At 40.3% G+C, this 22,697-nt stretch overlaps 1 protein-coding gene across 5 annotated transcripts in view; it reads left to right on the forward strand.

Annotated features, from left to right (window-relative positions):
- MYO16 (myosin XVI) overlaps positions 1 to 22,697 on the forward strand; it is a 733,911-nt gene that overhangs the window by 435,647 nt on the left and 275,567 nt on the right. For all 5 annotated transcript variants that reach the window (XM_049867507.1, XM_049867511.1, XM_049867508.1 and 2 more), the window contains exons 17-20: positions 13,642 to 13,753; positions 17,880 to 17,997; positions 18,960 to 19,031; positions 21,661 to 21,802. In XM_049867507.1, coding sequence (XP_049723464.1) covers positions 13,642 to 13,753; positions 17,880 to 17,997; positions 18,960 to 19,031; positions 21,661 to 21,802 — 444 coding nt within the window. The remainder of the gene's footprint in view (positions 1 to 13,641; positions 13,754 to 17,879; positions 17,998 to 18,959; positions 19,032 to 21,660; positions 21,803 to 22,697) is intronic.

Raw genomic sequence — 22,697 nt, forward strand, 5'->3', positions numbered from 1 at the left:
AATCTGCTTCCAAAAGGTCACAGCCATGAAAACCCTATGGAGCACTGCTCTACTCTGACATACATGGGGTTTCCATGAGTTGGAATCAGCTCAATTTTTGTTCGTTTGTTTATTTCTGGGCAGACACATCCCCTCCAGCCAGGAACCTGTCTTCAGAAAATAATGCCTATAACAATTAGTATGAAATTGCTGAATGATACCTCACAACTGGTGATGGAAACTGCAGTGGCCAGTAGGACTGTTGGTTAGCGGCCCTCCTCACGGCGCCCAGAGCACCACCCTACCTGCTGTGCCTTAGTTAGGCCTCTGCCTCCAGCCTGAGGCTTGTTGAACAGACCTCAGGCGTTCATCAAAGCCAGACCAAGAGCACATTTTGAGCATAAGCTTCTCTGATTATTTAGCTATATCTCTGTCTCCATGGAGCCCTGGTGGTGCAGTGGTTTAGTGTTCAGCTGCTAACTGAAAGGTCAGCAGTTCAAATCCACCAGCCGCTCCTTGGAAACCCTATGGAATAGTTCTGCTCTGTCTTTGAGGGTCACTGTGAGTCAGAATCGACTCGCAGCAATGGCTTTGGTTTTGTGTGTGTGTCTCCACATTTCTCTCATTTAAATCTTAATAATTCCCTGTGAATGCCTCTGTGAGACAAGAAGAGTGGGTTTCTTCCCCCAGCACAAAGGGTCAGTGCCAGGCGTGGGCTCAGGGGTCTGGGTACAGGCTGGTTTCTGCCCCACCAGCCCTTACCCGGGATCCTTTGTGCGGTACTCGGCAGCCTCTGCCGGTGCCTACACCCCTAGCTCTCCCAATGAGACGTTTTTCTCCAGAAACAAGTTAATTTACCATACTAGCATTCACTATTTAAAAGATGTTAAGAGTTTGGAATTTGTTTCACCAGATGTTTTGAAGAAAGATTCTGACTGATTAGAAAAATATGGACAAACTATTCTGGGAATGTCACAAGATCCCAAGTCTTTCTGCATGTGTAATTTAATAAGGAGATTCTGTTCTTTTCCTGAATTTATTAAATAGATTCTGTTCTTTGCCCAAGACCCCTGACAGGGTTTTCTATTTCCAAACAAAACAGTTTGAGGCGAACATACTAATATTTTCATTGGTAGAGATTTATGTACCTGAATCTGTGGTTAATAAAAGTTTTATTCATATTCTGTTGGGGGGGGATTTAAAATTAGTTAATACTTTCCAGATAGTTTGAAAACAATAAAGAAAAGAATTTTCTTTTTAGGAGCAAGGGGGTTGGGCAAGAGGCAGCAGCTTGCCATCTCTATTAAAAAATAGCCTTGTCTTTGTGGAGGCCAATTGTTTAATTTTGCCTTATCTGGTTTCTGTTTACATATTAAACATCACCAAGTCAAAGGCAGCTTTCCCCACAATAGAGAAGACATTGTTCTTTTGTATTCGCCAGGCAGATAAAAAACTGAGCAAAACATTGTGCTTGTAGTCTACAAGCCTTTGACTTGGTAAATGTGCCAGGCGAGTTTGTTTTTAACTAGTAATATCCTTTATTCATATTTGAGCCACATTCCCAGCGTGGCTTGAGTACACACACAGGCACACACAAAAGAATCGTTCCTTGTACATTCAGCAATGGGGGCCTGCTGAGCGTGGGCACCGGCAGCTCCTTTAATGTGCCCAGGACCACGGAGACACAATAGGTTAGGGGATGGGGAGGAGGACGTAGGCCCTTGAAATTTGATGATGACTTTTTTTTTTTTTTTGCAAACGATTGTTGTTTGTATTTGATATTCCGATCATAACACTGCCCTCTGAATTTCCAATCTTCATGACAGAGTGATGCCACAGCCTGGGGTGTTAGCGTTTTTAATTTGCCATTCTACATAGCAAATACTGAAAGAGAAGCCTAGCATGGATGCCTCTGTTAGCAAATGGAAATCCTCCTGTGCGGTAGTTGCACGATTTACTTTATCCGCATGTTCTCAGGTGGCATAAAAAGTGTATTCCAAAGTCTGTTTTCTTTGCCATGAAACAAAAGTATCAACACACACACTCACACGCCCACACCACACAAATGACTGTGGCTATAAAGTTGACCTACCTTGAATGTTCTGTCATCAGCATGCTATTTGTTGTCAGGACATTCTGCAGGTAGGAATAACAGAACAGTTGATTACCAATAGCACACAGTCAGCAATTGTTGTTACTGTTACTGATTGTTATGGATTGAATTATGTCCCCCCAAAATAAGTGTTGTAAATCCTTACTTCTATGCCTGTGGTTACAAACCCACTTGGGAATGAGTTGTCTTTGTTACAGTAATAAAGCAGGATTAGGGCAGGGTGTCTCTTGAGACAATCCCTTTTGAGATACAAAGAGATTAAATGAGGGAGCAGAACAGAGATGAGCGAAGATTGATGCCAATCCGCATAAAGATCACCCGGAAACAGAAGCTAAAAGAGACAAGGACTTTCTCCCAGAGCCAACAGAGAGAGAAAGCCTTCCCCTGGAGCCAGCACCCTGAATTCATACTTCCAGCCTTTTAAACTGTGAGAAAATAAATTTGTTTGTCATAGCCACCCGCTTGTGATATTTCTGTTATAGCAGCACTAGATAACTAAGACATAATTTGTCTCTAGAAGTGTAGGGTTCTGCTCTGATAGATATTTAAACTATGGAAGTGGTTTTGGAATTGGGTAATGGATAAAGGCTGGAAAAGTTTTAAGTTGCCTAAGAGTAAAAGCCTAGATTGCCTTGAAGAGGCTGTTGTCAGAGTTTTGGATGTCGAATGCAATTCTGGTAGGGTTCAGAAGGAAGTGAAGAGAACTATAGAGAAAGTCTTTATCATCTTAGAGAATACATATGGCACCAGCAACAGAGTGTTGCTGGAAATGTGAACGTTAAATGTGCTCCTGGTGAGGGATTAAAAGAAAATGATGGACATGTGATAGGACGACGGAGGAAGGGCAGTGCTTTTTATGCAGTGGCAAAGAACTTGTCTCAGTTATGTTCAAATCTTTGGTGGAAAGTATAACTTGTAAGTAATGAACTTGGATATCTGGCTGAGAAGATTTCTAAGTAAGAGCTAAAAGGGCTACATAGTTTATCTTTGCCGCTTATAGTAAAATGTGATAGGAAAGCGATGGACTTAAAAATGAACTACGCAAAATGAAACAAAACAAAGATGTGGAAAATTTTGTTGTACATACTAAGGATACTCATCCTGGAATGTTGATCAAGGACATGGCTACACAACCTTTTGTTAAAGAGATTAAGCATGTGACTGATGGATCTAAGCAACTACCACAGCAGAAAACTCATTAGCTTAGACTGAAGAGATCAGAGACTGTCTGCTTCATGAAATTCTACAGGTAGAAAAGAGGCCAAAGAGCTACATTGTTTGTCCTCCAAGAAAAGAAAAGAACCATCCCTGGAGTGGCTCAGAGATCATCAGAACTGTTGGAAGGGGCACGGGAAGCAGGGCCTTCTCAGCTTCAGTGGGTGGGGCAGTGGTCTCCTGGATCTCCAAGGACTGGGCCACAGCCTCCTAGGTTTCAAAGAGTCATATCTTCGCCAACTCGGTTCCAGAGTATGGGGCTGCTGGATGTGCCAGGGATGGGGTCGCTACCAAAAGCTGAGGGGGCAGGGCTTCCATGTCTATCGGGCAGAAGAACAGGGCCTCCACAAACCAAGTGATGGGGTCACCACTAAGATGGACTGGGAGAATGGGGCTGTTTAAAGCCAAGGGGGCAGAGTTGCCATCCCAGAGGGCCTGGAAGGCTGAGCTGAAGCCCAGGGCTGAGAGATCTCAGCCCAGAATCCAAAGAGCATGGCCAGCACCCAGAGTCTGGAAGGCAGGGCCATCGCCCAGATGGTCTCAGAGAACAGAGGATTATTTTCAAGCCTTGAGAACTCAAAAACTAATGTAAATTGTTCTGCTGGGTTTTGGACCTGCTGGGTGCTTTTATCCCTTCTTTCCCTCTAATTTCTTTAATTTGTAATGGAAATGTCTACCTTGTACCTGTTCCATCACTGTACTTTGGAAACAGATAACTTGTAGTCTAGATGTCACAGATTCGCAGATGAAGAGGAATTTTGCTCCAGGATGGAATATGCCTGAAGTCTCACCTGTATTTGATTTAGATGATTCAGAAGATAAGATTTTGGACTTGGAGTTGGCTTAAAACTTTTGGGATAATGTGATAGGATGAATGTGTTTCGCATATGGCAAGGACATGAATTTCAAGGGAAGAAATTCCAAAGCCTGGAATGTTGTGTGTTGTAAATCTTTATCTCTATGCCTGTGGTTATAGTTCCATCTGGGAATGTGTTGTCTTTGTTATGTTAATGATGCAGGATTAGTGATTATCTTGTCTCGATCTCATTTGAGATATAAAAGAGATTAAGCAAGAGCAGAGCAGAGATGGGGGAAGACTGATACCAAGCCACACGGAGGTTTCTGAGGAACCAGGAAACAAGCTGAAGAGACAAGGACCTTCTCCCAGAACTGACAGAGAGAGAAAGCTTTTCTTTAGAGCCAGCACCCTGAATTCAGACTTCTAGTATCCTAAATTATGATAAAATAAATTTCTGTTTGTTAAAGCCACCCACTTGTGGTATTGTGGTATTTCTATTGTAGCAGTGCTAGATAACTAAGACACTGATTTATTTTAAAGAAAATTAACTTGTAACTTTTTCTTGTTCAAAGCCCAAATAGAATTTTTGCCTATTCAATTATAACAATTATTCGTCTGTTTATTTTTTTTTCCCCTGAAAATGAAGCAAAGATATTTGTATGTTTGGTGTAAATGTGCTTTTTTCATATTGATCTATAAAAATGAGCTTTATAAACTTGATCAGGCAAGAGAAATCATCATCATGTTTTGTGAAGAAGGAAGTGTGAAATTTCAAGGAATCTTATTTTAAAAAAGAAAAAACTCCTAGAACTAATAAACGAGTCCAGCAGTGTCATGAGATACAAAATCCAATGAACAAAAATCGAACTTCTGTATATTAGCAATAATCACGTGGAAATGGAAATTAAAATCATAATACCATTTCCAGTTACTCAACAAAATGAAATACTTAGATATACCCTTAAAACATGTACAGGGTCTGTAAGCTGAAAATTACAAAATATTGATGAAAGAAATTGAAGAGACATACAATATCCATGGATTGGTGACTCAACATAGTAGAGATCTCCTGAAGTTATTTATAGGCATAATGTAATTTCTATTAAAATATTAACAATGTTATGTGGACACATAGACAAGCTTATTAAAAAATTAATATGGACAGCCACAGACCCTAGAATAGATAAAAAAAAAAAAAATCTTAAAAAGGAAGAATAAAATGACAAGAATCACTGTACCCAATATTAAAACTTGCTATATAGTTACAATAATGAAGACATTATGGTACTGGTGGATCTTGGCTGAAAGCAGAGAACACCAGAAAGATGTTTACCTATGTTTTATTGACTATACAAACACATTCAACTGTATGGAATACAACAAGTTATGCATAGCATTGTGAAGAAGGGAATTTCAGAACACTTTAATTGTGCTCATGAGGAACCTGTGCATAGACCAAGAGGCAGTCTTCAGACAGAACGAGGGGATATTGCATGGCTCAAAGGCAGGAAAGGTGTGTGTCAGGGTTGTATCCTTTCATCATACTTATTCAATCTGTATGCTGGGCAAATAATCTCAGAAGCTGGACTATATGAAGAAGAGCGTGGCATCAAGATTGTAGGAAGACTCATTAACAACCTGAGTTGTGCAGATGACAGAACCTTGCTTGCTGGAAGTGAAGAGGACTTGAAGCACTTACTGATGAATATCAAAGACTACAGCCTTCAGTATGGATTACACCTCAACGTAAAGAATACAAAAATCCTCGCAACTGGACCGATAAGCAACATCATTATAAATGGAGAAAAGATTGAAGTTGTCAAGAATCTCAATTTACTTCAATCCTCAATCAACATCCATGGAAGCAGCAGTGAAGAAATAAAACAGCATATTGCACTGAACAAATCAGCAAAATATCTCTTTAAAGTGTTAAAAAAAAAAAAAAAAGTAGAAGATGTCACTTTGAGGACACCAAGCCATGGTATTATCAATCGCCTCATATGCATGTGAAAGCTGGATGATGAATAAGAAAGACTAAAGAAGAATTAACGCCTTTGAATTATGATGTTCTAAAGACTATTGATTATACCATGGACTGCCAGAAGAAAGAACAGGTCTGTCTTGGAAGAAGTATCACCAGAATGTTCCTTAGAAGCAAGAATGGTGAGACTTCATCTCATGTACTTTGGACAGGTTATCAGAGGGACCAGTCCCTGGAGAAAGACATCATGCTTGATAAAGTAGTAGTGGGTCACCGAAAGAAAGGAAGATCCTCAATGAGGTGGATTGACACAGTGGCTGCAATGTTGGGCTCAAGCATAACAAGGATTGTGAGGGTGGTGCAGGACCAGGCAATGACAACTTCTTTGGGTTGTACATAGGATCGTTATGAGTCAGAACTGACTCAAGGGCACCTAACAACAGCAGTAACAGGGCTAGGTAGGAGATTCCTGTGTTGCACAAAAGGTTAAGTGCCTTGGCTAGTCACTGAAAGGTTGACAGTTCAAACCCACCTAGAGCCACCCCCAAAAAAGCCCTGGCGATCTACTTCCAAAAAGTCGAAACCAAGAAAACCCTACAGAGTTCAATTCTACTCTGCTACACGTGGGATCACCATGAATTGGAATAGACTTTTCAGCAACTGTTTTTTGCTTGTTTTGTATTTTAGGTTAGCCAAAGAGTTCTTAGGCTTGACACCAAAAGCACAATCCGTTAAACAAAAAATTGATAAATTGGATCTGATGAAAATTTAAAATTTTATTCTGCACAAAGGCCTTATTGAGAGAACCATAAAACAAGCTACTAACTGGGAGAAAATATTTACAAACCACATATCCAACAAAAAAAAATAAAAAAGGACTGATGAATAGGACTGTCTAGAATCCATAAACAACTCTCAACTTCAGCAGTTAAAAAAAAAACAAACATTTAGAAAATGGACAAAAGACATGAAGAGATGTTTCACCAAAGAGGATATATTATAGATGGCAAATAAGCACGTGGAAAGATGTCCAACGTTGTTCACCATTAGGGAAATGCGCATCAAAGCCACGATGAGATACCACCATACACCCATCGGAATGGCTGATGTAAAACATGTAGAACAGCAAATGCCAGCAAGCACGTGGAGAAACTGCATTGCCCGAGTGAGATGGTACAGCTACTCTGGAAAACAGGCAGTTTCTTGTAAAACCAGACATGTGCCTACCGTACAGCTAGCAACTGCACTCCTGAGCGTTTATGCTAGGAAAATGAAAAGTTATATTCACATAAAAGCCGGGTCATGGATGATTATAACAGCTTTGATAGTAATGGCCCGAAACTGGAAACAACCCAGGTGTCCTTCAGTGGTCCAGCAAACTGTGGTACATGCATACAGTGGAATGTTGTTCTTCGGTGCTATGGAATTGATTTTCAACTCATATCAACTCTACGTGACAGAGTAGAACTAGCCCATAAGGTTTCCTAAGCTATAATCTTTATGGGAGGCCCTGGTAGTGCAGTGATGAAGAGCTGTGGCTGCTAATCAAAAGGTTGGCAGTTCAAATCCACCAGCTGCTCCTTGGAAACACTATGGGGCAGTTCTACTCCCTCCATGGGGTGCCTATGAGTTGGAATTGACTACTTGCAACAGGGTTTTTTTTTTTTTTTTTGAATTTTTGTGGGAGCACATCGCCAAGTCTTTCTCTCATGGAGTCCTGGCTGGATTCAAACCGCCAGCCTTTCCCTTACTATGGAATACTACTCAGCAATGAAATAGAAAAAAATTGTTGATGCGTGCAACAACTTAGATGAATTCCCAGGAATTTATGGTGAGTGAAAAAAAAAAAAAAGCCAATCTCAAAAGGTTACACATTGTATGATCCATTTATGTCACATTTTTAAAATGCAAGCTTATAGAAATGGAGAAGAAATTAATCGTTGCTAGGGGCTAAGGGGGTAGTGGGTTCTGGATGGAAGGTGAATTGGCTATAAAAGGGCAACATGAGGGTTCTCGTGGTGATGCAGTTGTTTTGTATCTTGACCGTATCAATGTCAGCATTTCCCATGTGATAGTGCAAGATGGGACCACTGGTGGCACAGTGGTTAAGAGCAGTGTCTGCTAACCAAAATATTGGCAGTTCAGATCCACCAGCCGCTCCTTGGAAACCCTTTGGGGCAGTTCTGCTCTGTCCTGTGGGGTCACTTGTCTTGGTCATCTAGTGCTGCTATAACAGAAATACCACAAGTGGATGGCTTTAACAAATAGAAGTTTATTTTCTCACAGGCTAGTAGGCTAGAAGTCTGCATTCAGGGTGCCAGCTCCAGGGGAAGGCTTTCTGTCTGTGTCCACTCCAGAGGAAGGTCCTTGTGATGCATTAGTCTTCTCTTAGTCTGGGAGCATCTCTGCTCCCAGCACTATTTTCTTGGTGATGTGAGGTCTTGGTGTCTCTCAGCTCCCTTCTCTCTTTTATATCTCAAAAGAGATTGACTTAAGACACTATCTAATCCTGTAGATCTCATCAATATAACTGCCACTAATCCATCTCATGGAAACCCTGGTGGTGTAGTGGTTAAATGCTGCGGCTGCTAACCAAAGAGTCGGCGGTTCAAATCTGCCGGGCGCTCCTTGGAAGTTCAATGGGGCAGTTCTTCTCGGTCTCTATGAGTCGGAATCAACTCGACGGCACTGGGTTTGGTGTTTTTTGGTTTTAATCCATCTCATTACATCATAGTAATAGGATTTACAACACATAGGGATATCACATCATACAACAAATGGTAGCCAACCATACAATACTGGGAATCATGACCAAGCCAAGTGGACAGACATTTCTGGGGGACACAATTCAATCCATGACAGTCCCTGTGAGAAGAAATTGACTCGATGGCAATGGCTTTAGGTTAATTGCAAGAAGTTACCTAGGGGAAACTGGGTAGAGGGTTCACAGAATCTCTCTGTATTACTTCTTACAGCTGCATGTGAATCTACAATTATATCAAAACAGTAATTTATTTATTTTTTAATTAGAGAAGTGTTTTTGAGTATGGTAAGATAGTTTCAGAAAATCTTTTGCAGTAAGTGAGGTAAAAAAAAAAAAAGAAAGATCTCATTTTTCAGTGGCAAATTGCTGGTAAGGAATTTGTCCAAGTACTGCCTATTTGTAGAAGCCTGGAGAATGCCAAATGTTTCCTTGTAATGACAAAATGAGAAGCATGTAATCATGTATGTGTGTGTGTGTATACACACATACATACATATATTTATATATATACACACACACACATATATATTCTCTTTTGGTTATTTGTATTAGAATATATACAATTTTGGTTTCCAAGATTAGTTATAGGTATTTCATAGCAGCAATTCACTGATTTCTAACATTCACAAGGAAAGTTATATTGAGTACCTACTCTATTCTATTCAGTCTTCCAGATCCTGACTAATCAGATTTAAACTTATTAAAATACATTTGGAAATCCATTACATCTGTTGCACTAGCCACATTTCAGGTACTTAGCAGCCACGTAAGCCTGGTGCCTATCACATTGGAGAGCACAGATGTAGAACATTTCCATCATCTTAGGAAGTTCTACTGGACAGTGCTGTTCTAGAGACTAGGAATAGAGAAGTGAACAAAAAAAAAAGGAATTCCCTGCTTAATGGAAGTTATATTTAGATAATAGGGAGCTTACGGGGCAGGGGAGACAGGTAATAAACATATGCTCAGAAAAAAATAAAAGCATAGACAGCATCTGGCATGGGAGAAGGAGAACGCCATGTTAGAACTGTCTTCCTGAGAAAGGGTTATGGTGAATAGAAAGGTAAGTGAAATGAGAGAGCCATAAGCTAACGTGGGGGTGGGCGATAGCATATCAGATAGAGGAAGCAACATTTCCAAATACCCTGATGCAGAAAATGTTTTCACAAGAAAAAGCAAGGTCTCTGCACCTGGAATGAAGTACATTGGGGAGAGATGGTAGGAGTTAAGTTTGGGTGAAAAAGTCGATCCTAAAGGACATTGTGCATACCATCGTCCATCTGATTGCAGGCTACAAGGGGATGTATTGTCTGTAGAAATTTAAAATTAATGATAAAAGTCTAAACCCCATCTGGCTTTTCATTATCACCAACCAAAGCAAAACGAAACCCATTGCCATCAAGTCAATTTCCAACTCATAGCAATCCACAGGACAGAGTAGAACTGTCCCATAGGGTTTCCAAGGAGCAGCTGTTGGATTCAAACTGCCAACCTCTTGGTTAGCAGCCATATCCCTTAACCACTAAGCCAGTGATTGGAAAACATTGTGAATTCAGTAAATACCACTGTTGTTGTTAGGTGCCGTCAACAGTTCGAACTCATAGAGACCGTATGTAGGACACAATAAACAAATGCTTGGTCCTGCACCATCCTCACAGTTTTGCTATGTGTGAGCCCATTGTTGCAGCCACTGTGTCAGCCCATCTCATTAAGGGTCTTCCTCTTTTTTGCTGATCCTCTACTTTACCAAGCATGATGTCTGTCTCCAGGGACTGGACCCTCCTGATAACATGTCCAAAGTATTTGAGGTGAAATCTTACCATCCTCACTTCCAAAGAGCACCCTGGCTGTACTTCTAAGACAGGTAGACCTGTTGGTTCTTCTGGCTAGTCCATGGTATATTCAGTATTCTTCATCAACCCCGTAGTTCAAAGGCATTAATTCTTCTTTGGTCTTCCTTATTCATTGTACAGCTTTTACAAGCATATGAAGTGATTGAAAATATCATTACTTGGGCCAGGCGCACCTTAGTCCTCAAAGTGACATCTCTGCTTTTTAATACTTTGAAGAGGTCTTTTGTAGCAGATTTGCCCAGTGCAGTATGTGGTTTGATTTCTTGACTGCTACTTCATGGCTGTTGATTGTGGATCCAAGCAATGAGCATGACCATAATTAAGTGTTCTGGAATTCCCATTCTTTACAATATTATGCATAATTTGTTGTGACCCACTCAGTCCAATGCCTTTGCATAGTCAATAAAACACAGGTAAACATCTTTCTGGTACTCTCTGCTTTCAGCCAGGATCCATCTGACATCAGCAACGATATCCTTTGTTCCACATCGTCTTCTGAATGTGGCTTGAATTTCTGGCAGTTCCCTGTGGATATACTGCTGCAGCTGCATTTCATTTCTCTTCAGCAAAATTTTACTTATGTTTGATATATATTTTTTTTTATATTAGTGGAATTGTTTGATAATTTCTGCATTCTGTTGGATCACCTTTCTGTGGTGTGGGCACAAATGTGGATCTTTTCCAGTCGGTTGGCCAGGTAGCTGTCTTCCAAATTTCTTGGCATAGACAAGTGAGCATCTCCAACGCCACATCCATTTGTTGAAACATCTCAATTGGTATTCTGTCAATTCCTGGAGCCTTGTTTTTCGCTGTTTTCAGTGAAGCTTAGACTTCTTCCTTCAATATTATCAGTTTTTGATCATATTCTATCTCCTGAAATGGTTGAACGTCAACCAATTCTTTTTGGTACAGTGACTCTCCATATTCCTTCCGTCTTCTTTCGGTGCTTCCTACATCGTTCAGTGTTTTATCCATAGAATCCTTCAATATTGCAACTCAAGGCTTAAATTTTTTCTTCAGTTCTTTTGACTTGAGGAATGCCAAGCATGTTCTTCCCTTTTGGTTTTCTAACTCCAGGTCTCACAAGTTTTCCGTGCATCTTCCTAATGTCATCCTTTCTGCCTACTTTCTGTTAATTATTTTATATGTTATACCCCACTGCCATCAAGGCAATTCTAACTCATAATGACCGTATAGGACAGAATATAGTTGCCCCATGGGGTTTCCAAGGCTGTAAGCCTTTACGGAAGCATACTGCCACATCTTTGTCCCACAGAACAGCTAGTAGGTTCCAACTGCTGACCTTTTGTTTAGCAGACAAGTGCTTTAACTACTACACGACGAAGGCTGTTTGTATACCTGCATTCTAACCAAAAAACCAAAAGTATTGCCAGCAAGTCAGTTCTGATTCATGGAGATCACGTGTGTTACAGAGTAGAACTGTTCTATAAGGTTTTTCTGGCTGTAATCTTTATGGAAAGGAGCCCTAGTGGTGCAAATGGCAAAGTGTTCAGCTGCTAACTGAACGGTTGGTGATTTGAACCCATCCGGTGGCCCCATAAGAAAAAGACCTGGCCATCTGCTACCATAAAGATTACAGCCAGGAAAATGGTATGGGGCAGTTCTAATCAGTCATATGGGGCCACTATAAGTTGAAATTGACTCAATGGCACCTAACAACAATGACAACAATCTTTATGAAAGCAGATCACCAGACCTGTCTTCTGTAGAACCTCTGGGTGGCTTCAAACTGCCAACTCTTAGGTTAATACTTGAGCACAAACTGTCTGTGCTACCCGGGGACCTATTCACCTATCCATATATAACCTGTTTATATAAAAGACTGCTTTAAGGTGTTGAAAAGCAAAGATGTCACTTTGAGGACTAAGGTGCACCTGACCCAAGTCGTGGTATTTTCAGTCACCTCATATGCACACGAAAGCTGGAAAATAAATAAGACCAAGGAAGAATTGATGCCTTTGAATTATGGTGTTGGTGAAGAATGTTGAATATACCATGGACTGTCAGAAGAACAAACAAATCTGTCTTGGAAGAAGTACAGCCAGAATGCTCCTTAGAAGCAAGGATGGTGAGACTTTGTCTCAGGTGCTTGGGATATGTTATCAGAGGAACCAGTGCCTGGAGAAAGACATCATACTTCATAAAGTAGAGGGTCAGTGAAAAAGAGGAAGACCGTCAGCGAGGTGGATTGACACAGTGGCTGAAACAATGGGCTCAAACATAGCTAGGACTGTGAGGACGGCCCAGGACTGGGCAGTGTTTCCTTCTGTCGTACATAGGGTCCTCATGAGTTGGAACCAACTGGATGGCACCTAACAACAACAACATTTATGTGTATTTTTCTGCTTCAGCACCATATTGTAGCTATCTCTTGTCTCTGTCCCTGGAGGCATTACTTTGTTTGTTCAGGTTCTAGGGATGGGCCCAGTTACTTATTACTGCCTGTGTTTGGTAAGTGATTAATACGTGTTTGGTGAATGAAAGGAATAAATCAATAAATTAATGAACCACACCATACTTAAAAGATATTGACAGGAGGGAATAATAAATTTCTCTAAATAAGCATCCTTAATGCAAATATAAACGAGAAAGGCATATTATAGGACTTGCCAGGTTTTTATATGAAAGACATAAAACAATTGTGTCCTTGTCCTTTCATCAGGAAAGGTGAAGCTAAGGTAAGACCCAAGTTAAACGGTATAAATCTATTCTGGTACAGCAAGAACTTTTTATTGTTTGTTTGTTTCCTGAAACACCGTGTGCCTTTATGGACCAGAAGTCTTGCAAACACGTGGGTCCATGTTGTTCAGGTGATTTCCTTTATTCTGGAGACTGAATATGGTCGAGGTGACTTTTCTGCGCTGGAGTTTGACTATAAGCCAAGCCATAATGCTGTGTGCTTTTCATCCTGAGTAGGTATTTGGACCAGAACATCTGGGAAGACCTATCAACAGCAGAACATTCTCTGAACAGAGAGAAATTAGCTGCTTTGAAACAAGCCCTAAATGTAATTGGCTTCAGTGCTTTGGTAAGTTACATCATAAATACTTCACTGAGAAAACCAAGCTTCTACCCATGTATAAGTTACTTCTTCAAAAATATTTCTATTGTTGGAAGCACTGATGATTTATTGGGGAATAATACACAGCCCCTGCCCTTATAGAGCTTACATCCTAATGGAGGAGATACCTATAAGCAAAAAAGTAATATGCTGCTGAGATAGGAAACAGAGAGAGTGACCAGAGGAAAGAGATGCTATTTTTCAAGAAGACCATTTCATAAAAGGGCCACCCCATGAGCAAAACCAATCAAAAGACCTTTACGTTGATACCTCAGAGAGAAACTGGTAGATTTGAAGTAAATGATCAGGAACGGGGGAATAAAATAGAGTTCAGAATCACTTGGAAAATTAATGTGATCACTGTATTAAAAATACATTCTCAGATAATACAAAGCTTCTTTTCATTCTTAAGTAATTACCAAGTACCTGGAAATAGCAAGGTGAAAATCAAGATTGAAAATGTTTGGATCACTGCTGTGCAGTAGAAGTTTCTGTGATAATGAAAATATTTGATATCCATGGTGAACAATACGGTAGCCACTTGCCATGTGTGATGCTGGGCACTTGAAATGTGGCTCATGTGATTGGGGAAATACATTTTAATTTTACTTAAGTTTTGCTTGTGGCTACCATCTTGTACAGCTCAAGTCTAAGTACTAAGAAATATGAAATAATCTAAGCCTTGAGAGACACCTTTCAGAATTCCCACACTTCTCTAGTTCCTGTAAGGATTATCTGTTTTTGCCTCATTTAGCATGGCTGTGTTTTGAAGTGCAGCTGACTCATTACTAAAAATTAATGTCAGATTGCATGGGTAACTCTGGTACACCAGTAGCTCAAGAACTGAAATTGTCCATATTTAACTGTTATTTATATATTTCTTAACTAAATGAGCTGATTAGTTTGGGGTCTTCGTTCCCTGCGAGAAGTGAGAGAAGGGCAAAAAGGGGGAAGGGTGAGGAGATGGGGAACCTGTTGCTATCGAGTCTATTCCTGCTCACAGAGACCCTACTGGACAGAGCAGAACTGCCCCATAGGGTTTCCAAGGCAGTAATCGTTACAGCAGCAGACTGCCACATCTTTCTCCTGCGGAGAGACTAGTGGGTTTGAACCGCCAACCTTTTGGTTAGCAGCCAAGCAGGTAAGCACTGTACAACCAAGGCTTCTTTTGAGGAGACGGAGAACTCACCCTAAGTGAATCATCTCTGGGGAAGTTTGCCTCACCCTATCCTCACACCATTCAGAGAATGAAATTCTGGGAACTTGAAGTCATATGTGACCTTACCCCATGTTGTTCTCGTTGTCCACTCTCTTCCCACACTAATGCCTGTCCATTTGTGCGGTGCTGGCCTTCACACTTGCTGGTGTTTTTTAAAAGGGCCGTATGAGCAAAACAGAGCAACCCCCACTGTTTTTTTTTTTTTTACCCCCACCCCAGATTGAAATTTCTGCTTCTTTATAAGAAATTTGAGCATAAAGTTTGGTAAGGAACATTTCAACCAAAATACCCGCTGCTTAAAGACAGGGGTTTAAAAATCCACGATTGAGTCTCAAAGGCAAGGGAAGAAAAATATACCTTTTACCTAAGGAAAAAATAGAATCTAATAGCCTTTTTGGTAAAAAGAAATATGTACATTTTAACAAATGACGTAGAGAGAATCTTTTCATCTCTGTACTTTGAAATGACTAGAATGGAGACAGCTTTCATCTACATAAGAAGGGTAGTTTATGTCCAAGAAGATTTCAAGGACGGTGTTTTGGGGCTGACAGAGCCCTTGAATCAAAATCTGCAAGGTGTTTTTATGGTCTTGTGTAGATGGTCGCTATGAGTCGGAATCAACTTGATGGCAATGGGTTTTGTTTTGTTTTTTGGTGTGGACAGTGTCTTTATAAAGTAGCTGTACTCACAGCCTGTCACCAGCATGGTAGCGTGCCCCAAAGACAGAGAAGTATTGCTCGCTACAAACAGACGCTTAGAATAACAGCCCCAGCTCTGTGCTCACGGTCATTTAATTTTACTTCTAGTATAGAATTTACCACATTGTAATCTATATTAGGAAACCCTGGTGGCGTAGTGGTTAAGTGCTACAGCTGCTAACCAGAAGGTCAGCAGTTCAAATCCACCAGGTGCTCCTTGGAAACTCTATGGGGCAGTTCTACTTTGACCTGTAGGGTCGCTATGAGTCGGAATTGACTCAATGGCAACAGGTTTTTTTTTTTTTTTAATCTATATTATAGTTAGTTTCTGCAGTTCTGTCCCTGCCACTAAATCACATGATTTTTAAGGGCAGAACAAATTCCGTTTCCTGCCAGTGTAACCAGAAGTGCCTGTCTGGGACAGCACCAGAATATTGAATGAAGAATTACAGGAACTTTAAAAAGTGTCCAGGTAGCTTACAAGGTTAGGAAGATGCTCTTCTATCAAGTATGAAAGAATAGAAATTGAAACACTAGTATCTGAGTCGGGACTTTCCAGAAACATTTTGGAATAACACCGAAATCATGGAGTTTTATAGCTGGAAATTACATAGAGCTTTTCCTTTTCAACCCTCTCATTTTCCAGATGATAAAACCGACCCTTATGATGAAATTAGAAGTTCTAGAGAGAACGTGTGGCAGTCCCCAGGACTTGAACACTGTATTTCTACAGCTATAGGCGTGGTTCTTAGAACAGCCGTCCTCCGTAATCCTGGCAGGGTTTTAGACATCCCGGATTTACAGATTAGGAAACTGAGAGTTTAAAAGGTTATGTGCCTTGCCGTATAAATGCGATGCTGTTGATAGCATTGGCATTACACTAAGTATTTATTGCTTCAGGGAAGCACGTTTTAAATGAAAGCTATTTTGTGATTTTTTTTCATTCTTGCCACAAAATGACTGCCCCAAACCAAGTTTGACGCCTGACTTCTTTCTTTAAGCAGATTCTGAGATATTCTTTCAGCAAACATTCTCTTACTTCCTGCTACCTTCTGTTCAAAGATAGCTCCTGCCAACATCCTTTTTTCTTTTTACCGAGTTTTCCTTAAAATACCTTAAGAACCAACTACCATTTAGTTTCTCTAGGCATAGATGCTGGCATTAGGTCTCCCTTAGTTTTTTCAGAAAAGAAAAAAAAAAAAAATCCTAACAGTCATCAGTTTATCTCACAAAAGAGAGAACTAAGAGGTGAACTTCATGATATATGTTCAGCCAGGGGCGGATTAGGCAGTGTGCACTGGCTTGCACTGAGCAAAGTACTTACTCAGGGGCTTGATTGTGTTTCCTTGCTTATCTGTGATGAGCAGTTTCACCTGTGTTTCACCACGTCTTTGATGAAGCAGGGGACAGGTGAGCTTGCAGAGTGGTGGGAAAGCAGGATTGGGCCTATGTGTACCTCGCTTATTGGGTAATCTCGCTCTGGACCAAACCAAACCAAACCTGTTGCCATCGAGTGGATTCCAACTCATAGCGACCCTATAGGGCAGAGTAGAACGGCCCCATAGAATTTCCAGGGAGCACCTGGTGGATTCGAACTGCTGACCTTTTGGTTAGCAGCCATAGCACTCAACCACTACGCCACCAGGGTTTCCAGCCTCATCACCAGGGTTTCCAGCCTCATCACCAGCGTTTCTAGCCTCATCACCAGCGTTTCTAGCCTAGACAGCTACTGCAAATTCTGATTGGACTCCCTTGACAGCTCCACCTCAGTCTGAGAGGAAACGGGTGAGGTCTGATCTTACAGGTGACATCCAGCCAGTCACGTATGGTTTGCATCGTCATTAGTTTTGCATGATGACAGTTGTGTAGAAACTGTTACCTTGTATGGGAATATCACTTCCTTGCTCTCCTTTGTTTAAGGAGCAGGAACACTGATTTCGAAGAACTGCATAGAATTATGAAATTTTAGAGTTGGAATCGACTCGATGGCAATGGGTTTTTTTTTTGTTTTGAATATTGTTCAGAGATCGATGGTTCTCTCATCAAATATCCAGGCTCTGAAAAAGTCACAACTTGTGGACCTGTCCTACTGTCTTCACCTACTTTTATGTAAAGGATTTATCCTTTCTATCTTCTAAGCAATTCTGTCTATTCTCCCTGTTCGTAAAATGTGTAGGAGGTGGAGAATCTGTTTGTGATCCTAGCAGCCATACTGCACATTGGAGACATTCGGTTCACTGCTCTGACAGACGCTGACTCAGCATTTGTGTCTGACCTCCAGGTCCTGGAACAAGGTCAGTGGAACCAGACCTTCTGACATGAACCTCAAGGATGTGCAGTTTGTAAAACTGCCAGTAGATGGAGACATACTACAGAAAAGTCAGATGGGCTAAACCCTCCTCTGGGGAGAGATCAAGGAGGGGAAAAAAAAAAAACAAAAAGAGAACACCTGTGTCCAGTTTGTTCTTCTTATAAATATGAGAATAAAGAAGGTGTTTCATTTACCGTATCATATTGTAAACCACATTGACAGTATCGGTTTATCAACATATACTTGGGTTTATTTAAATTATTCTAAATGTGCCCCACCCCACCCCTGCAACCCAGTGTATTTTGGGGGACACATTATTAACAAAACATTTCGAACAAAATACAGTTACCCCTCATCAAAGATCTTGCCAAAAATCTCTCTCTCCTTTGACGTTTCCTTGTTAGCCCCTCCCAGATTTCTTCAAAACTCCTTAAAACCACAAACTGTCAATAAACGTTATCTCTACCTGATATCAAAGAAATCTAACCACGAATTGAGAGAAACATTCTGTACAAGGACAAAGAAGAAAAGAACTGTTGTGATTGAATCCAAAGACCTATAAGAGCTCATTAATGTTTTGATTACTGTAAGCTGTTTCTCTAGTTGAATCTGACAATTATATTAAAAAAAAAAAAAACTGCTGGTGAGTCGATTCTGGCTCATAGCAACCCCATAGCACAGAGTAGAACTGCCCCGTAGGGTTTCCAGGTTGCCACTGGTAAATTTGAACTGCCGGCCTTTCAGTTAGCAGCCGAGCTCTTAACCACTGTGCCACCAGGGCTGTTTGACAATTGTAACCCAGAACTCGTAGTGGTAGTTTATTTTTCTTTAATACATACATTTTCTAATGCACCTATATAAAAGTTATAAATTATAATCACTAAGCACAACGTTCTTGCTGTCAAAAAGTATGCTAACTTTACGTTTTCAATTCTGTAATTTTAGTAGCTGGGATGTTACAAGTATCAACAGATGAGTTGGCGTCTGCTTTAACAACTGATATTCAATATTTTAAAGGTAAGTTTTTCCGTACTCTGATTTTCACCTTTGTGGAACTTGTGATCGCCTCTGAAATATGGGAATGAAATACAACTTTGCCCATTGAAATTATTTCTATGAATTGAATGTTAAATGTTAAATGAGAAAAACCTCATAAGCCCGCTTGATATGACCGTATGTTGTAAACTATGTCCTTGAGAAATCATTTTGATAAACTGGTCACTTTCATCTGTCATTTTAGAGAAAGAGTCTTCAATCCAAGAGAATTAGTTCAGTTGGAGGTTGGTTCCATTGGTATGTGTGGTTCCACGCTTCCCTCATTAGTAAGGAACCAACCTTCTCCCTCTACCTCATTGATCCTAGTCACAGCTGGGGTTTCGGAAATTTTTGACATAATGGGCCTTGTGCCAAATGCTGTACATGTTACAATTTTTACTTCTCACAAATCACTATGAAAACCAAACCAAAACCAAACTTGTTGACATCCAGTTGTTTCTAACACATAGGACAGAGTAGAACTGCCCCATAGAGCTTCCAAGGAGCGGCAGGTGGATTCGACGTGCTGACCTTTTGGTTCGCAGCCAAGCTCTTAACCACTGTCCCTATGAACTGGGCATAATTATTTGCATTTTAACAGAATGAGGAAGCTAAGATTCAAAGAGTTTAAATAAACTGTGAATATCAAGTCATTGGTGAATGGTGTGCTTGGAATTAGAATCTAATGCTACCTGATTCCCAAGCTCACATGCTTATCTCTGGCTATATGCTTCTCTACTCAGTGGGCAAGGAGAATGTTTCTCCTACATGTTCATCAAGTATTCATCACAAATCATTGCCGTACCACCTTTCTGTTTATCATAACTTTGAGGTCTTACCATACAGCCAACCATTTTTTCTCTAAATCAGTCACCACCACTCTTACCATCTGTCCCTGCTGGACTCACCTATGTGTGCTTATACATTCTACCTCATCCCTACTCTCATAATTCCCTTTCTGGGGTTCCTAAGTTAATGAATCTCTTCATTATCTACTCATTTGCCCAAGAGTCATTCTTAATACCTCGTCTGTTAGTAGGTCAGACACACACCAGTTCTACTCCATAAGTATCTCTCAAACCTACTACCGTCTCTTCATTTCAATAGTCATTGCTTAACCATTCGTTCCCTGGACCATAGCAAGAGCCCCCTGGATAGTCTTCTCTCTGGTCTTACCCGTTTTGCCTTCCTTTCACACTGCTTCAGGAATGATCTTTCTGAATTGCTAATTTAATTTTTATCCCTGGATATCAGTCTTTCAAAGATATTCCATTCCTTTAGAGTGAAGCTCATCACGTTATGATGGCATAGTATGTCCTTTAGTTGCCCCCGGGTGGAGCAAACAGTTAGGCACTCGGCTGCTACCTAAAAGGTTGGTGGTCTGAACCCACCCAGAGATGTCTCGAAAGACCGGCCTGGCAATCTGCTTCCAAAAAGTCACAGCCATGAAAACCCTATGGAGCAGTTCTGCTCTGTACACCTAGGGTCTCTTATGAGTCAGAATTGACGTGTCAGCAACTAACGGAGACAGTATGTCCTTTATTATCTGAGCCATGCGTAATGTTTAGGTTTCCTCTGCAGCCGTTTCTCCACCAGCAGCCTTGTGTCTAACCATACCGAGCTTCATGAAGTTCTCCAAATATATTATTTTCTCGTGCCTTTTCTGAGAAAATTTTAACTCACCGTTAATATGAATAACTTAATATATGCTGAACCTCCTGCTTAGACTGTCCCTTGCGCCCTTACTGGCCCACAATATTGATGTGTTTATGACCCATTAGAACCTCTCAGTCGTCTTGAGTCTAGGGACTTGATTCTTCTATAAGCCTGTTTTAACTGATACATTATGTTGATCCACCTTGATGGACTTGTAGCTCCCTCACTCATCTTTACTTTCTTGTTTTGACCTCAGCTGCTCTCAGAAGCCATTCTTCTTCCTCGACCCGATTGACAATGGACTCCATTTTCATGTCACGCAGTCGTTATCCTACCACTTGATTCCTGGCTCAGACTGAGATGCAGTGGTTAGCCAGTTTAGCCAAGGCCTCACTCATATCTAGGCTCCCGTTCTCTCTCAAAATTCTTACTGCGATACACCCAATTCTAAACCATCCTCAGTTTTTTTTCTTGGTTTCTTCTCTCAAGGTTCTTATCACTCAAGATCTCAATTACCATCTCTTTGAGAATGACATGAGAAGTTCCACCTCTGGGCCCAATCTTGATTCCAACCTCCAACCCACATTTTGGTCATTAGATGACCAACCACTTTTCTAAATGATTTCCAGTTTTTCAATATTCAAACCAGTCAATTGTTATCAGAAAACTTGCTAAGAGTTTACCAAGCTGAAAGGAAATTAAACAACCTACATAGAAGTAAAGGCTATGGTCAACATTTGTAACAAATTAGAGTGTAACATATATGATACTTTTTCTAGGGGAATATTTTTACATGAAGATGGACAGAAAAATTCACATTTGTTAGGATCATACTAAAATTATTTTTTACATCATTTGAGAGTATGGGCATGTGTGAAAAATAAATAGTTTTATTTGCTTCTAAATGAGGGGAACTTTTAATCTGATACCTCTTCTTCTTTCTCTGCTATTTTAGGAGATATGATCATACGGCGACATACTATAGAGATTGCTGAATTTTACCGGGATCTCTTGGCCAAGTCCTTGTACAGTCGTTTGTTTAGCTTTTTGGTGAATACCATGAATGGTTGCCTTCAACGTCAAGATGAGCAAAGCAGGTAGGAAATGTTTGGATGCTGGCCCCTATGGTAATCCTTGTCAGAGCCAACTTAAAAGTTCAGTTCTTAAAGATACTTCATAATGCAGTGTGAGCCATAAATTAAGCTATCATTAAAACATTTGCTTTTAACAGGTGATTTTATTTGAAGGGTTTATTCAGTTATTCTTTAGGAACTTAAGCCTCATTCCAATACCAGACACACAACTGATGAATGAGTCAAATCATTTTTCATGTGTAAATACACAAATGTAGTCTCCCTGGACTGAAGGTATGCATGGCTATCTGTACACTAAGAGACATCAAAAATGTATAAAACTGCAGACAGTCCAAGAATATCTAAAGTACTCAAATTTGATGAGTGTCCTGTGTTTCGTCCTGAACTTTTTTGATGATGTATTTCAGATCATTATTACTTCCTCTTGTTTTCTTCACTCATTTTGTGGATTATTTGACAAAGGATTGCTGTGGTAATCAGTTTGGCTCATTGCCTTAATGGTCTTTAAGCAGTAGCTTTTCAGGATGTTTGATCATCTAGGAGTTATAGATCTCCATGGCATTTTGTCAATGGAAAACTTTGTTAACATCCTTGACACTAAGAATGACCTTGGAGCAGACCACTGAAAGGAAAATTGTATCCAGAAGCCTTCACACATATGCTCGCCTTTGAATAAAAGCTTTTCAGAATTTCTTTGATATCCATAAAGATTTTTCATCGAATTCCTGAAAATTGCTGCCATTGGAGGTTTCCTGGAAAACATTAAAACTAACTAGCATGAATTCTTAAATAAATGTAGACATCTCAGAAGATTTCAAGGGCAAAAGAGACGTTAAAATTCTCATTAAAATGTCCATATATAAAATCCCATTGCGTATTGATCAGCGTATTCAATATA

Source organism: Elephas maximus, chromosome 23 (assembly GCF_024166365.1).
Source record: "Elephas maximus indicus isolate mEleMax1 chromosome 23, mEleMax1 primary haplotype, whole genome shotgun sequence".
Lineage (NCBI taxonomy): Eukaryota > Metazoa > Chordata > Mammalia > Proboscidea > Elephantidae > Elephas > Elephas maximus.